The sequence below is a fragment of the Salvia splendens genome, chromosome 1 (assembly GCF_004379255.2).
Source record: "Salvia splendens isolate huo1 chromosome 1, SspV2, whole genome shotgun sequence".
Classification (NCBI taxonomy): Eukaryota; Viridiplantae; Streptophyta; class Magnoliopsida; order Lamiales; family Lamiaceae; genus Salvia; species Salvia splendens.
The window spans coordinates 31,391,104-31,408,865 of NC_056032.1; the positions used below are offsets into that span (position 1 = coordinate 31,391,104).

Below are 17,762 nucleotides of genomic sequence, written 5' to 3' on the forward strand. Positions count from 1 at the left end.
TTGATTCCCCCCAGAGTACTCCTCTGGAGACTTAGTTAACCGGCATTAAGACTTTCTCTTTTGAGGAGTTGGGGCTATCTCCGGTCAGGGAGTCTCCCACTGAGATGCCACCGGTGGCAGGGAGGACGCGGAAGCAGGGGAGAGGGAAGGACAAGGGCACTACCTCATCCTCGCGTGCGAGGAACGAGGGAGGGGCGGGGGCCGAGGGGGGGATGAAGTCGGCGGGAGAAAGAGGACCATGTGGAGCATAGGGGAGTGCGTAGCGCTGGCGAAGGCCTGGGTCGGTGTAGTCGAGGATCCCTACATCGGGGCTAACCAGCACATCGACAGAATGTGGTGGCGCATTAGCCAAAGCTACCTTCAACTCAAACCGCCAGGTGGGAAGCCTCACGATGGAGAGCATTGCCGGAAACAGTGGGAGCGGCTGAGGAGGCACCTTAGGCGATTTTCCGGCATCTACCAAAACAACCTCCACACGGCAACTAGCGGCATGTCCGCCGATGATGTGAAGCTCCTGTCTCACCAGCAGTACCCCGACAGTGAATTGGGTTTCGTGAAATTCAAATATTGGGAGGTCTACCTTGTGGTGCTGACTTCCGCCAAGTTTAGTGCTGGCGTTGAAGCTGGCTGGCCGAAGATCAACACCTTTGGCGAGTACAGCAGCAATGCCGGTTCCCACGAACTCCCCGACGCCGAGCCAGAGTTCCCGACCCCTCAATCGTCTTCCCGCCGTCGTCGCCCGGTTGGGCAAAAGACCGCGATGCGGATGGCTAGGGGAAGAGCCTGCGGGTCCCACGAGGTCCAATAGGAAGCTCCTTCCCATGTCACTCCCGAGCTCAACCATCTCGCCCGCATGCAGATGACGCAGAGCCTGCTAGACACCATGTACATGTGACATGCATCGACTGATCCCCTATACAAGATGATGTTGAAGGAAGCCATCGACTCTCTGAGGGCCGATTTGGGATGCCACCCCTGCCCGAGAGTGGCGCCGGGACTGGCGACGAGGACGACTGGACTGGTGACGGGGACGGCGAGGAGTGAGACGGTGGCCGCATTTGTTGAAGCTTGGGGTTGTTTTTTTTTACTGTGTATTTTTTTAAAATAACTGTGTATGTTTTTTTTAAAAATAAAGTGGTTGCATTTTGTCCGTATTCGTGTCGAAATTTTAATTCCGTAAATTATTTAATTCCGTAAATTGTTTAATTCGGTGAATTTGTGAATTTTTATTATTGTGGATGTCCGTCGGGATATCCTTGGGGATGTCCGCCATTGTGCAGTGAGATGTCCTTATGACGTGGCAGTGCAGTGGGAGGTTCTTAGAGCATCTCCAGTGGGCGGACATCCCACTAGGACATCCACTAGGACATCCCAAAAACACCTTCTGCCACGTCACTAGGACTTCCCATCCCACTGCCACGTCACTAGGACATCCCCTGCACAATCCACCCTTCCCATCGCCCTTCCCACTAGGACATCCCGCAATAAAAAAAATCACAATAATTTAATTACGTAAAAACGGAAATATAATTTTGACACGGAATACCGGAAAGCAAAATACGGGCAAAAATACATATTCATAAAACATAAAAAAAACATAGTTAGAAAAAAAAAACAAAATACATAGTCATTCAAAAAAAGAAAAATACATAATCCAACATCCCCGGCTCACTCCGCGCTGTCCTCGTCGCCCGTGCCGCCCCCGTCGCCCGTGCCGTCACCGTCGCCCGTGCCGCCCCCGTCGTCCCCTCCGCTAATCTCGGCACCAATGGGGGGCATCCCCAAATCGCGCCGACATCCAACGATGACATCCTTCAGCATCCTCTTGTACAGCGGATCGGTCGTGCTATGCCACCTATGCATGGTCCGGACCAAGCTTGTCGTTAACTGCGCGCGGGCGAGGCGGTCGATATCTTCTTGGGGAGCAGGGGCCTCCGATTCGACCTCGAACGACCCGCTACCGCTGCTGGTTCCCTAGCCCTCCGCTGCGCAACCTTTTGCCCAACCGGGCGACGACGACGGCGAGAGTCTGATTGCGGTAGCGGGGAGACTTCGTCGGCTTCCGGGAGCTCGTGTGAACCAGCACTGCTGCTGTATTCACCAGAAGCGTTGATCTTCGTCCGCTTCGCCCAGCCCGATTCGACTCCCCCACAAAACTTTGGGGAATCCTTCACCACGAGAAAGGCCTCCCACTGGTCGAATTGTTTGAATTTCAAGGCTTTCTCAAAGTACTGAGCAAAGGCACGGTTCGGACATCCTCCTCGGACATACCGCTGCTTGCCTGGCGGAGGTTGTTTTGGTAGAGGCCAGCAAATCGACTAAGCTTAGGCCTCAACCGCTCCCACTGTTTCCGGCACTGTTCGGGAACGCGACGCTTCACCCCAGCCGGTTTGTGTGCGTGGTATGCTTCAGCGATCCGATGCCACAGTCTGTCAATATGCTGGTTGTCACCGACATAGGGATCCTCGACTATTGCAACCCAAGCCTTCGCAAGCGCGACGTTTTCCCACTGGCTCCAGATCGTCCTCTTTCCCGTCTCCTCCTCATCCTCCTCCTCTGCCACCGTTCGTGAGGAAGACCCTGGGGCTTTCCCCTTGCCCTTGCCACGTCCCTTCCCCCTGCCCCCGCCCACATCATCGGGCGTCTGCCTGACTGGAGATATCCCCAACTCCTCAAAAGAGAAAGTTTCTATGCCTGTGAACTGAGTATCCGGAACATAAGTGGAAGGGGTATCAGTAGACTGCGTATCCGCAACCGGCCGATAGACATCGTCCGCTAGTGGTTCAGGGCCCCTGCCACCCCCTCCCACATGCATCATCCCCGCCATCATCCCCGGCATCATCCCCGGCATCATCCCACCCATCCCCATCATATTTGGGGTCATGCCCCCCATCCCCATCCCCGGCATCATCATATTTGGGGTCATGCCCCCCATCCCCATCCTTCTAGAACACAATATGAACTCGAACTTAGAAGTACAGTATGAAAATTTCTCGCTTCCCCGAGCGACGAAAAGAAAAGGACGCGATAAGAAAGAAACTTCGTCACGTGAAACGCAATCCAACATAGAACAAAGCGATGTTTCTAGAAAGATTGTAGGGGTTAGATGCCATTTTCTACGTCCCAATGACATGAATAATCTGGGTTAGCCATTGTCTTTCTTGACAAACCAGTTACTCCAAAGGATCATACCTTTGATCCAACTAAGCGATGTAAACATACATAGCAAGAGAATATGACTGCAATGTAAACAAAGAACCTAGCTCTACAATATAAGTAAACAGAAACGACGTGTTACGAGGATGGGCGTTATGACGAACCGAGAGTACCAAAGACTCTTAATCCCCACATATGGTCATCTGACGTGATCGTAAGGTGAAAGTAGCTGGTGATCAAAGTTTCCCTAACTCGTTTACCATCCTCTATAAATAGTTAAACAACGGAGTATCACCATCGTAGTTAACCAGGAAGATTCATCAACAACGCTCACTTGGATTCCCATGAATTTCATTTTCTCGCATCTCCCTTGATCAAAATACTTTTGTTGAATTAAGAACTTAAATGACTCCTTTTACAAGGTAATGTGCCATTTTTTTTCCCCTCTTCTATGCCAAGGTTCTGAATCACTTTCAGTTTTGAGCTTGCTCCCTCACGTTTTCTGATAACCTCCAGTGACCACTGTCCTTCTTTACTCATTTTGTATAAAAGCAATATTTTGACTCTCTGAATTCTTGCCACCAAACTCCTATACTAGGAGCTGCTTTATTTATAGCCTTCAGAATGAACGTGTTTCCCTAAACTATTGTCTCTTCAATGATGATATATTCTTCGAAGATCGTTAGTAGACCTTTTGTGATTTCAAATGTGCTTGTTGACACTCTTTAATTTATAAAGGATAGTCACCTCTTCTTAATTCCACTATAATTATTCCATCATGCTGTGAGATCTTCAGCAACTCCAGATCTAAAGCAATTTGCTCTCTCCTTGAACTAGTTTGTTCTGATTGTCTTCTCTACTAGTTAACTTCCGTGATTTGGTTATAATTTTTGTGAATTCGTTAACGTGATATAGTATCACGAATTTGTTGACCCAAAAGGGTAGTTGCACTTGAGACCTTAAACCTTTTAATTTGACCCTTTGTGTTTTCAGACATATTGACAAGCTCTTTGTTTTACATGAGTACTCTCATCTTCTAAATTCAATTATGACTATCATCTCTTGATTTGAGCTTTTCTGCAAGCTCCATGTTAAAGCTGACACATTGCTTCTCCCTTGGCTAGTTTCCTCTTGTTGCCCTCTTTATTAGTTAATTTTCCTGAATTGCTTATAAACTCTAAAAAAAAATTCGTTGATATGATCCTGTATCACAGTGTTGTCGAGCAAATTGCAATTGTTTGTTTTTCCTATTCTTTTCAAATCCATTTGTAACCAACCATCTCAGATCTTCCTGTTATCATCTGGGAATACTTAAACTTTTCTACTTGACTGTTCATTTTGATTACATTATTGGCAACATATTGTTGACATCTACATTCTCTTCATCATACCCTAATTTTCGAAATTTATTCTATCCGTCAAGCTCTTTCCAGAAGGAATTTCTCAAGCTCTATAAGTATAGCTAAAAATATTTGAAGTTAAATATATATATTTCCAAGTGGGTGTGATGAATCCAATTGAAATCAGTCTTTGCACTTCATGAAAATTTTGTTGCAAGCTATCGATGAGAGTTTGTGATGAACATAATTGCTCACGTAATCGAACTAATTAAGTCGTTTGTTTTCATGGTGACCTTGGAGCCTCCCAAAAGTAAGAACGATTCGAATGATTCTCTTTGAATCCCAAATTCGGTTCCTATCAAAGTTAAAACGGTTAGATCAACTCTATATATCCTCACGAGAGAACCTATGAAATTATAGAGGAAGTGAGACCAGTAGCATATCGCTTGGCATTACCACCCAACTTTGGGAACGCACACAATGTATTCCACGTCTCTCAACTTCGAAGGTACGTGTTCGACCTAAAAAAAAGTGATGCGCCACGAAGAAATCGCTCTAGAACCTGACCTGGGTAACGAAGAAAAGCCGGTGGAAATGCTAGATCGAAAAGTGCAGCAGCTTCGGAATAAGTCGATTATTACAGTGAAGGTTTTGTGGAAACACCACGGACATAAAAAGGCAACATGGAAACTAGAAGAGAAAATGAAGGAGAAGTATGCCGAACTTTTTGTCTAAGTACTTCCTAAATTTCGGGACGAAATTTCTTTTAAGAGGGGTAGAATGTAACGACCCGCTAAGCCAATATTATTAGAAACAATATTATTAGCTTGATTATCTATATAAGTGACTTTTATGCTATTAAATCTGAGCTACGATAGATTGTTGTTGTTGTTAGTTTTGACGTCAGGCAAGTGAATAGAACATGTAAATATATTACACATATATGAATATAAATTTAAATAAATAAATAAATAAGATCCCAAAATTCAAAATCTTGATGTCCGATACATCCAACAAAAGTCCAACAAAATTTAATTTATACATCCTGCGTTCTAAGAAAATCGGGTACTTCAGCGCGGACAGCCACGGACTTGAACCGATTATACCTACACCAAAATTTAATAAACAAGTGAACAAATCAATAAACAATTATTTAAATAATTAAATAAAAATAAATAAATAAATAAATGGAAGCAGATCCTAGAGGATCAATGATTTCCGACAGCTCATTTAATGCTGAACATAAAATTTGTATCATACAATCATTCCGTGACAAATGAGAATATTTGTGATAAAATTCTGTCAGACCACTTGCTATACCATCACTTTCACTAACGTGGTGAGTACGCATATAGATACACGCCACTTTGCCATCTTTTATGTATATGTACTTTTATGCAAATCTCACTCACATCCAAACCACCCCCTCTGTATTATTCACTTCAAATCAATTTATTCTTCTCTCTACTAATCGTTCTCTGCAACAAGAAAACCAAGACCCATTCTTTCAACTTCTGCTAAGAAAATCTGAGAAAACTAAGAGAGGAGAGAACGAGAGCAGAAACCTCTTTTTCCTGCCAATTCGTTCCCAATCTACAAAGGTATATCAATTTCCTCTGCAATAGCCTAGATTTTGTGCATATCATAACTCTGTAACCAATCAAATAAAACTGAATCACCAACTCAAAGAATCGAACTTTAATTTCATAAAATCAATGTAAGAACTTTACTTGCGGGGTGGTTCGGGTTGGTTTCGGGGCTGCGCGGTGTCGTTTCGGAGCTGTTCGGGGACCATCGAGCAGCCACCGTCGGACTCGGCGCTGCTGTACGTCAGCGGTGACCCCACACGGCGTGCGACGGAAGGGCGAGCAGTAGCTGACCGACGAGCAGAGGCCGCTGGTGTGGGGGTCGACGCGATGGTGGAGGGTCTGGACGCGCGGCAGCAGCGTCTCCCAGCACCGAGCAGCAGCGACCATCGGCGAGCAGCGACGGCGGCGTGAGCATAGCCGAGAGAGAGAGAGAGGGGGAAGAAGAGAGAAAGAGAGAAGAGAGAGAGAGAAGGAGAGAGAGAGAAGAGGAAGGAAACGTCGGCGATCGGTGGTGCTGAGGATGGCGACGGCGGATCGGCGACGAGAGAGAGGGGAGAGTAAGAGGTTGTGCATTTTGTGAAATAAGGGAGAAGATGAATAGTGATTAGGTGAGAGAGAGAGTAGATGATACGTGTGGTGGAAGGGTGGAGTATAATTTGGGCTCACTTATATTTTTTTTTGAATTGGGCCTTTTGTTTTCTTTTTTTTTAAAAAAAGAATTGGGCATTTGCTTTATTTAAGAAATTTGGGCTTAATAAATTAATTGAATGATTAAATTAAGTTGGGCTCCACTTAATTTGTTTTGGGGCTTTAAAATATTAATTTGAGTGATAAGGTGGAGAATTTGGGTTTTGTAAATAAATCATTGGGTTGATATTTTAATTAATTGTGGGGACTTGTTTAATTAATTTTAGAATATTTCCAAGGCCGAAATAAATATAAATTCTCGGTGGGAAATTATTACGATAAGTTAATCATGGGATTGAATAACTTTTTAGGAGTTATTTAATTAATTTCGAAATAATTTTGAAGTATGAATAATTTATCCCAAGCTCGGAAAACATATATTTTTTTCTTAGCAAAGGGAAATAGTTGCGATAGTTCAGTTAGGCGCTTAAATAAATTTTTGGGATTTTTGTTCGATATTATGATGGAAAATACAAGGAGCCAACGGAGGAATTATGGGCGTAAGCGGCCGACCGGCATCGCCCGCGACGCCTCGGGCGGCCGCTAAGGAAATGGAAAGAAAGAGGGAGACGACGTTCTCAAGTCACAGAAATAATTAAGTTTAATAAAGAAGTGCTATTAATTAAATTTCTCAATTTAATTAATATGCAAGCTTCTAAAATTTTCTAACGGTGAACAAATGATAAAAGAAATAAAGTAGGGGCATGCATTCCTATAAGTATGTGAATTTCTCGGAGTCTTATTAGTACGTTGTTTGTTTTCAAAAGGCTATCTCCGTGAGTTAAGGGTGGAGTCAGGAAAATTCAAGTTAAGGAAACTAAACGATCAAGGTGAGCTTTCCTATACTAAAAATACAAATCATATTTTATGAAAACACGAACGCATGTTCGTGATTCGTAAAAATGTTGTCTTGCCATAAATATTTTGTATGATGCCTATCTGTTGGCTACGGCCAAGTGAATTATGAATGATGACATATGTGAATCGAATTCGGGTCCCAGTGAGGGTGGTGTCCCCGCTCGGACTAGTGTACACAAGCTACCTCTGTCATGTTGGGCAGAGCAGGTGACCGAGGAAGGTGGCCACCTTCCCGGCACAAGGATACCTCTGACATATTGGGCAGAGAAGGTGACCGTGGAAGGTGGCCACCTTCCCGGCACATGTATGTAAGGTGACCGTGTGAGAACACCATCTCAACGGCACAATGTGATCAGATATGGCTAACTACAGGAAAAAGGGACTGCAGTCCAATGTGATATTTTTAGTAAGCTCGGGTCTTTTCAACAACACCCCGAGTGTTACTGTGATGATGGCTTGACAATATTTTCAAATGTATATGTGTAATTTTCGGCAATGTGTTCACTGAGTACTTTTTGTACTCAGCCCTGCATATATTTCTAAATGTGCAGGTTGAGCAGCGAAGTGGTGGAGGAAGTGCTATTGAGACAAGACATTTAATTCAGTCAGATTTTGACTCTCGGAGGTTCATGTCTTCATACATGGAACCGCGTTCATTTGCTTCCGTTGTGCATTTTAAAAGACTCAAGTCTATTTTGTTCAAAACTATGATATTTTGAAATTTTTTTCAAACAATTACTCGAGTCTTCATGATCGAGTATCTTTCTTCTATGTATCAGCATTTAATTAGTCATGTCTCGCAACCAATGCTTGATTTTATTTTTCCCCTTATTTCTTTCCCCGCTTCTTTAATCATCCCCTAGTCGCGATCAACCGTGTTTTCTATCCTTAGAAAATGCGGTCGTGACACATATCTTAACATTCAACCTAAGCCTGACAATAAATTAAAATGCAACCATAAGAGATTTTGATAAATCTTCAAAGATGAAGATGGGTGCTCAAATTTGAGACTTTGTTCTACAATATCATTCAAAAGCTGCCATGATAAAACTCTAACATGTCTATTTATACTAGGAGTGTAAAAGAAGCAAAATAAAACAATTCTTGGTCAAAAAGTCACATCCCGGACAAAACTCCCAACCGGGCGTTTCCCACGGCTCATTTCGCCCGCCCGTGAGAAGTTTCTGGACAAAAATTGACCTCTCGGCAAAAACGCCGGCCTGCGCGTTTCTTTCTGCATTGCGCGACTTTCTTAAAACGACCATAACTTTCTCATCCGAGCTCCGATTGAGGCGTGCAAGGTACTCACGCGAAGCTCTTTCGACACTGAAGATAGCGGTGGTCTCAAGAGAGTATTTGTACTTTGTCTTCATAGGCAAATTCCAGTTTGAATCAGACCTCCAAATCCGGCTTGGCTCCTTGTTATGTCTCCACCTTCTTCTCGGACCCAATCAACCCATGACCCTCGATGTCGTGGTAATCCATGACGTTGAATACCTGGATTCACATCATGATAGAAAAAGGAGTTAAAAGAAAGGAAGAAATTTGTTGTCCAGCATGCAAGTAAAAGAAATTGGGGATTTTCTTTTAAAAAAATTGCTTTCTATTTTCTTCATTCTTATATTTTTCTGAGATAATCTCCCTTTATAAATAAAAGGTGGTATACTATAGGCTCGAATTTTATCCAGACCTATTTTGAAAAGAATAAACTAAAATAATATGAAATTATATTATTTAACTGCCTCTTCACCTATAATTAATTAGACGAAATTGGATTTCCATCAAACCATTTGACGATCATTATTCAAATATCTACGTGCAATGAATCATGCAACATTAAAGAACAATTAAAAAAAATCTAAAAATGAACGGTCGAAAAGTATAATTTTGTGTACTATTTTGAGAAGTTATCAATAGGGATGTCAATCGGGCCAGCCCACCGGGTTTCGGGCCAACCCTATTCGGGTTGCGGGTCAATCGGGTGCGGGCTAATCGGGTTGTTATTTTTTCGGGTTATAAAAGTTCAGCCCTAACCCTAAAAGCTCGGGTTTCGGGCTAGCCCATCGGGTTAATCGGGTTGCTACCGATAAAATTAACATGCGATCAATCCAATAAATAATGGTGAAAATTAGTTATATTTATAAAATGTAAAATATTTAATTATGATAAATTTGAGATATATGCGTAAACTCAAATATTAACATGATCAAATACTAATATTTGAGATTTATGCAACATAAAACATAAACATCAAGAAATTTTAAAGCAGGTTTAGAAATTTAAATATATTTTTTAGTGAATTTGAAGTTTCTAATTCATTTATCTATTATTATATTAATAAAAACTTAATATATAATTTATATATTTAATATATAAAATGGAAAGCTATTTTTTCAGTAATCTGTATTATAAAATAATCAATGAAGTGTCGAATTAGAGTCAAACAAATAGAACAATATAAATTTTATCGGGTTTCCGGGCCAGCCCATCGGGTTTTCGGGTCTGGCCCTAACGGGTTGCGGGTTAATCGGGTGCGGGCTAATCGGGCTGTAATTTTATCGGGCTGGAAATTTTCAGCCCTAACCCTATAAATTTGGCGGGCTATTCGGGTCAGCTCACGGGTTGCGGGCTAAATTGACATCCCTAGTTATCAATGAGTTCCTACCACTGCACATGGAATTCGAATAATTTAGGTATGACTGATTCGACATTTATATCATTGAAGAATTAGTGGCTCAGTTCATAAAAAGCCTATTGAAAATATTCGATAAGAGATGGTAGGTATGAGTAAAATATTTTTAATTTCCGTTAGTTTTTTTTATGTATTTAACGGAACTTCCAAATTAAATTGTTCAAATTAAAATTGGAGAGAGTTATAAATTTAGTCTTTGAATATTCGGATAAAAAATCTTAGTGTTATTAGCTCTTAGACAGAGTTCAAAAACATAATCATTGAAAGAAATTTGTACTCATTTACAACAAATGTGAGTGTGAACAAATAAGAAAGAAGAAAAAATATAGATTAAGAAAGAAAAATAGCGTGCATCAACCAAAGAGTTGTCATCATGTAACTACATTTTAGTGATGTAAGAAAAAAAATTGACGAAAACCAAAACCACAATAAAAATATTGCAATTTAATACGGAGTACTATTATTTCGGGTATTATGTGATAGTATCAATAAAAATGACTACATGTTAGGTACCCAACCTATACTATCAAAGGTACGATGAATGTATCATATGAATAGGACGTGCAAAGCATAACAAATGTTGGAATTGTGTTTGGTCGATGAACTTTCACCAATGATAAATATGACAGATATTTAATTTTATAAAATTAAATGTAATAGCGACGATCTAATTTCGAAGTAGATGGCTGTAATATATTCATTTTTTTAATCGATTCCCGTGAATGAGAAATTATGAATTAACGTTTGTCACAGTTGTGAGATATAAATGAGCTATGAGATAAAACCAATGGATTAATTAAAAGTGTTAATTATCCTACATTGGTGGAGAGAACCTTATTAAACATGTATGCAATAAGATGAATTATTACGTGTAATAATTATAGTGGACTAAGATGGGCAGTAGAGTCCACGATGGACCCGACGCACAACGGGTCCCAAATGGTCCACGATGGACCCTAACGCATAGCGAGTGTCAAAAGGTCCATGATGGACCCAGATGCACAACCAGTGGCGGAGGGAATTCAAAACAAGGGGGGACGGTGGTACCCCCAAATTTTTTTTACTACTATTATTATATGTATAGAATTTTATTAGTAATGTACTCCCTCCAGCCATAGTAGATGTCACACTTGGGAGATGACATGAGATTTTAGGTGATGTTATTTTGTGTGTTAAGTGGTGAGAGAAAATATAATTGATGTGAGAGGAAACTTTTTCCAAAAGAGGAAATGTGATATCTTTTGTGGGACAAACTAAAAAGAAAAGTGTGACATCTACTATGGGACAGACGGATGGAGTATTATACAAAAAATTCCAAAAGATAGCTATGAATATTAAAGGAAGATTCATCTAAGAAAATATCAGAATATAAGCTTTGAGACAAAACTTAAATTAAAAAATTAAACCTAATTAAAATCTATAAAAAACCTCCATCCGTCAATTGCCAGACCAAGCCTCTAGTCCAGCAATCCTCCACCTTCCCATCCGGTGATCAGCAGCTGCAGGAGCAGTGTCGCGCTCGACGTTCCGTCAACTGCAGAACATTCGATCCAGCCATCCAGCCTCAGAGCCTCCAGGTTTATTTCATGATTTTATGAAAGACTATTATATTAAAGATTTGCCATGATAAATTTTGTTTCCCAATTCCACATCCTAATATAAATATTTAATACCTTTATCCAATTTCTATGAGTATTAAAGAGCTTTACTACAGTGATGCTGTGTTGTTAAAACTTTAATTTAATGTTGGTTTAATTGACAATGATAAATTCCTCTCTTTAATTTAATGTTTGTGAATAATAAGTTACGAAATAGAATTGGTGATCAACCTTTGAATGATTGTTTGGTGACTTTCATTGAGAAAGAAATGTTTCTACAAGTCTCTGATGATGATATAGTCCATTGCTTTGAGGAAATGAAGGCTCGTAGAAAAATAAATTAGATGTTATGTATAGTTTTTGATTTATTTTATTTTAAAATACATTGAGTTCAAAATTGAATAATATTTCAAATATTATTTTAGCGCTATTTTCTATTTTTTTTGTGTTATGTAATTATTTATCATACGACTCGTACCCCCAGGTGACAAATCCTGGATCCGCCACTGCGCACAACGGGTGCTAAAAGGTCTATGACGGACCCCGACGCATAGCGGGTGACAAAAGGTCCCCCGATGGACCCCGACGCATAGCGGGTGACAAAAGGTCCCCCCGATGGACCCCGTCGTGTAGCGTGTCCAGATGCATCATGTATCTCCAACTCCCATAACGGCTTGTAACCTCCGGCGGTTACAGTCAAACCATCTTGACACAAAAAATATAGTTGTTGACTCCATCAATACCCAATGAGTGGACTTGACACTTCATGCATTGCATATCTCACACTACACCAAGCATAGCATTGCAAGCTCTCTCCCTCTCTCTGCATAGTCTTCCGGCAGAGCTCTGCCCTCGCCCTCATCCAGTTCGCCGGAGCTTGTTCTGTTTGCGGTGCTGCAACGAACAAGACGAAGCCGTTTTATCTTTGAGGACGACACACCAATCCGAGAGCACTATCGGGGCGTATCTCGTCTTGCGGAAAGAGGACTCCTCGACTCGGCTCACATCTTTACAGTTTACAGTTTCGGTTGTTGTATTTTCAATTAAGTTTATTTTTGTGTAACATCTTATTCTTCATTGGGTTGTATTACGTCCTGCTAGTGTTTATCTCTGTAGCAAAGTCAATTCCACCAACAACAAATTGATAGTTTTTCATAATTCAGAATTATCAGCCTAACTGTATGGTATGATCGTTTTTTATATTATTAATCATATAAATAATATTTCATGTACCTCAAGATAGTTCTTTTATTCGCATATTTTTAAAAAATATAAATTTAATATTTTTTCAATATAATTTGTTTGTTTGCTCATATTTAGTATTTCACATAGTATTATATTAACGAACAATAAATTTTTTTTAAAAAAATTAAAATTATAAAAACACATTATTTTTATATAAATAAAAAGAATAAGGATTAATTTTGAAGGAGGGAGAATGGATAGTTCTTTGCATTTATATAGCATCTTCATTATAAAAAATAGCTATAATAGCCTTGTTTTTTATCGTTTATCGAAATGTTTCTATCTATTTATAATAAGTTTCCCTCTTTTATATGGTCGGTTTTAATTTTCAATAATCTTTTTCTCCCTCACACATTGATTATAAATTAAAACTACTACCCACACTATGTATTCTGAGAGGATATTTAGGAATGAAGGTAATACTTATGAGTTAGCAAAAAAGTGTCGGCAATATAAATTAAAAAGTGAAAAAAAGTTTTAAACAGTATAAATTGCTTTAACAATATTAAGTCATTTTCCAAAGACTAATGTAATTTTTTATGATGAATCACAAAAGTGAATTGAAAGTTCTCTCGTAAAATAATACTATTATAAACAATTCAAATAAGTTATACTCCATCCGTTCCTTATTAATAGAGACATTTCTTTTCGACACGGAGTTTAAGAATAGTTAAATGAATGGTGAAAAAAGTAAGAGAGAGTAAATTAAGAGGGAGAGTTACTTTTTGCCAAAAATAAAAATGACTCAATTAACTCGGAACTTCCTTAAATAGAAAAATGATTCTATTAACATGGAACGGAAGGAGTACCCCATTCGTCCTCGAAAAATAGACTAGTTTTATTATTTAAGCTGTCTCCCAAAATTAGTTTGGAAAGTTTTTAAATAATTACACACCGCTAATAACGTGGATCCCACAAACCACTGACACTACTTCTATTATCTTTCACTCTCGCTCTCTCTTATTTTTGATCATCTTTTTTCTTACTTTATGAATTGCATATTAAACATGTGCCATTTACAAGGAATTAATACAAAATATAATCATTTTAAAAGCATTAAATAACCCGCTAGCGTTGATGTCTCTAATTATTTATCTCACAATTAAGAAAACACTTAATTTTACTTTATAGGATAAGCACACGAAGATAAAAGTAAAAGTTGAATCTTGATGCTGAAGTTGAATAATGGAACCAATGTCTCACCACCTCCCTAATCAAAATAGCAATGATTTTGAATGCTGTAAATCTGCAAAAGCAAAAAGACCTCCACTTGATTTTTCAAAATATAAATTGCTTCTTGGAAACCAATCAGTAATCACTACTATTACTATATTTAAAAACAAAAAAATGAACAGTGTACAGATCATGCGATTTCAAATCCTCATATGAGTGTGTTTCTTAAAATATTAAGTTGTCAAAGGAATCAAGCTAACGACCCTCCGATTTATGAACTACTTCCATTTCTGTTTCCCCTCACACAGCAACTCAAAAAACAGACCAAGAATCCTCAACTTAAATAACAATCTTCTCCTTCAGTCTGATTTACATCAGCAACAATGGCAGTAAGCTCTTCACCATTTATTACTCTTGTCTTTATCTCTGTGTTGTGTGATTTGGAGCATTTAAAGTGGCTTCCAATCATAAAGATTCAATCTTTTTTCAGTTTGATACCAAAACTTTATATGGGCTGTGTTTGGATCTTTGATTGGTTCAGATGTTGATTCTATTTCACGAAATACGCAACTGGAAATCTCCATTTTTCTCAAAATTTCAACTTTTTTTATCTATTGAAATTTTTCTTTGTTGTCTAATGTTGTATCTGTATGTATGAAGTCACTAAATTTTAGAATTTTGGGATGTTTTTCCTGAAATTTTTGACTGATTTGTTTGGTGAAATCAGACATCCGTACAGTTTAGGCCACACAACAGAGATCTAGGGATGGTGATGAGGGAAGTTGATGAAGATCTAGCTATTTTTTTGGGAATGAAGAATGGTGAGAAGGAGAGAATTGCTTTTGCTCATAATTTCCTTTGTTTTTTTTTGTTTTTTATTTGTATATTTATTTCTCATAATTGAGTTTGATTGCAATAGTTTTCTTGTCATTTCACTCTAAACTGTCACTAGATTAGTGTCTCTTATGGTGCTTGAGTTTGTTGGTACTCATGGTCCATGGATTCATCTCATTTTAGGCGCGGAGCCAAAACCGGATAGCTTGTTGATATCGAATGGATTGGGAGAAGAGGCCTTTCTGAGTTTGGCTGATGATAGCTTGCTCAATTTAGAGACTAGCAATAATGACCATGATTGGTATAGTCTCTCATGAATAGTGTCATGGTTATCTCAATCTCATTTCGAGTTGTTATCGTCTGATGTAAGATCGTGTTTCAGGCTCCTCGCGCAGCAAGATGCAGCAGCAAATCAGGCTGATGCATCTAGTGGTGAATGCGTTTCTCTGAGCTCGGAGGCAAGTATATATACATTCAATTGTCGAAACAACTTGTAAAAATTGGAAGTGTGACATAGTGGAGAGAATGGAGGTCTTTTTTCAATTTAGGCTCAAGCTTTTGCACTGTTTTCTGCAGCAGATGTCAAAACCAAACAATCTAGGCCCTTCGGCTCCTGCTGCAAATAGAAGTCCTTTATCGTCTGGTGGCAGAAAACCATCATCCTCTAGAGCAGCAACGCCTACTAGACGACCAACATTGGCTGCTGCAAAGTCGAAGCCTTCTCGTGCCTCCACACCCACGTCTCGTGTACCTGCTGCAGCAGCAAAATCTTCTAAGCCTGTGGCTGCTCCAGTGAGAACCTCGACTCCTTCAAGAGTTTCACCGCGATCTTCTACTCCTACCTCAAGAACTACTGTCCCTACAGCTAGCTCAAAGCCTGCATCCACGTATCGTGCTTCCACTCCAGCTGCTAGATCTGTCTCTGCTGCACCTATGCGCAAGCCAGCAATGACATCAACCACTTCTAGCAAGTCTCCTTCAGAGGGAACTTCTTCAAGGGGAAAAACAAGCTCCATAGTCACAAAAAACCCAGTTGCAACACGTGGAGGCTCTTCCTCTAGGGCTTCAAATCCATCAGAGATGCTCTCCATGTCTCATGATGCCTCAAAAAGTTTAAAAACATCTGTGCCTAATAGGCCTGCATCTGCATCAAGAGGGAGGCCTAGTTCTCTCTCGTATCCTTCCAAAGGGAAACCGAAGCAGAAATCATGCTCTCCTACCAAAGCACGGGCGACAAATGGCAATGCTCATAGAAATGGAAGCGCGACACTATCAAGAAGCTGGGGATATGGTAGACATGGCGATGATGATGATGTGAATCCTGTTCTGATGGGGACGAAAATGGTGGAACGAGTCGTGAACTCAAGGAAACTAGCTCCACCTAAGCAAGACGAACACATCTCTCTCGAAAACCCCAAGAGATCCTCCCATGAGAACTCGGGTTTTGGAAGATCACTCTCTAAGAAATCACTAGATATGGCTATAAGGCACATGGTAAAGCATTCTTTCACCAAAATGCAACTGTTTTGTTGTCATTTCTTGTTCGTTCGATGCATACTAGGTTTATGAATTCGATTCTTGTCGCCTTGCAGGACATCAGACGAAGTGTTAACGCTGCTGGAAGCTTAAAACCAGTAGCAACAACTACAGTTCTGTCCTATTTTTCCAATGGCAATCAATCGAGTTCTTCTCAAAGCAGCTCGTTTGGCGTCTCGGAATCTCCAGTCACGTCAAGCAGTGATAGTTCCAAGTCGAGCAACTGCATTAACTCGTATTTTTCTTGATGGGAGAGGCTGCATTTTCATCATCAACCAAAAGAGTGATTTTTAGAGTGGGGGTGTGAAGAAGAAGGTGATTATGGTGTGATAATATTATTGCATTTGGACATGTTATTTTTTGTGATGATCCTTAGCAATACTAGTGTTGAGAACTACTTTGTTTATGATTAAAAACTGTCTGTAATTAATGTAGAATGAAAAGAATTAATGTCACCTGATTCTGTTGCATCCAAATGCATATATAATAGTCTAAGATTTGAGATATGAATCTTGATTTTTGTGGTTGAGTGCACTCTTGAGTCAAATTATGTGGGATTTATTTAAAGGTTATTTGGTTGTAAGACTTTAAATACATGAATTTTCAATATTTTTTTTTATTTTTTCCTTAAACTTTTTTTTGAATATACATACATGAATATTGGATTTTTTTATTTATCCATAAATCAAATATCAAAACAGATGTGACGGTTAAAACTACATACAATTAAAAAAATTGTCACGTATATTATAAATTGCCACATCTCATATGATTTTTTATTTAGGGGCAAAAATTTAAAAAAAAAAGCCAAAATTCGTGTATTTATGCTAAAAAACAAAGTTTAAGATAAAAATCAGAAATTCATGTATTTAAAAGCAAATAACTCTTTAGTTAGAGTATCTCCAAGGGGTAAATGGAGGGGTAAAGTCATATAACTACCATATTTACCTTTTCTCAATGAAAAATCATGCTCCAAACGAAGAGGTATTTGAGAAGTATTATACCTGTTTCCATTTTGAAGAGGTATCTTTACCTCTCCATTGATGTAGAGGTA

At 39.5% G+C, this 17,762-nt stretch overlaps 1 protein-coding gene across 2 annotated transcripts; it reads left to right on the forward strand.

Moving 5' to 3' along the window:
* The first annotated feature begins 14,472 nt into the window (after positions 1 to 14,472).
* Positions 14,473 to 17,237, forward strand: LOC121798142 (cell wall protein DAN4-like). Of its 2 annotated transcripts, none has more exons than XM_042197003.1 (6): positions 14,473 to 14,727; positions 15,066 to 15,159; positions 15,356 to 15,473; positions 15,555 to 15,630; positions 15,749 to 16,666; positions 16,765 to 17,237. In XM_042197003.1, exons 1-6 carry the CDS (start codon positions 14,722 to 14,724, stop codon positions 16,954 to 16,956), a joined length of 1,404 nt encoding a protein of 467 aa, XP_042052937.1. In that variant the 5' UTR covers positions 14,473 to 14,721; the 3' UTR covers positions 16,957 to 17,237. The 2 variants fall into 2 exon arrangements, with proteins under 2 accessions (XP_042052937.1, XP_042052946.1); XM_042197012.1 differs by having other exon boundaries at positions 14,474 to 14,727; positions 15,752 to 16,666.
* The last annotated feature ends 525 nt before the right edge of the window (positions 17,238 to 17,762 follow it).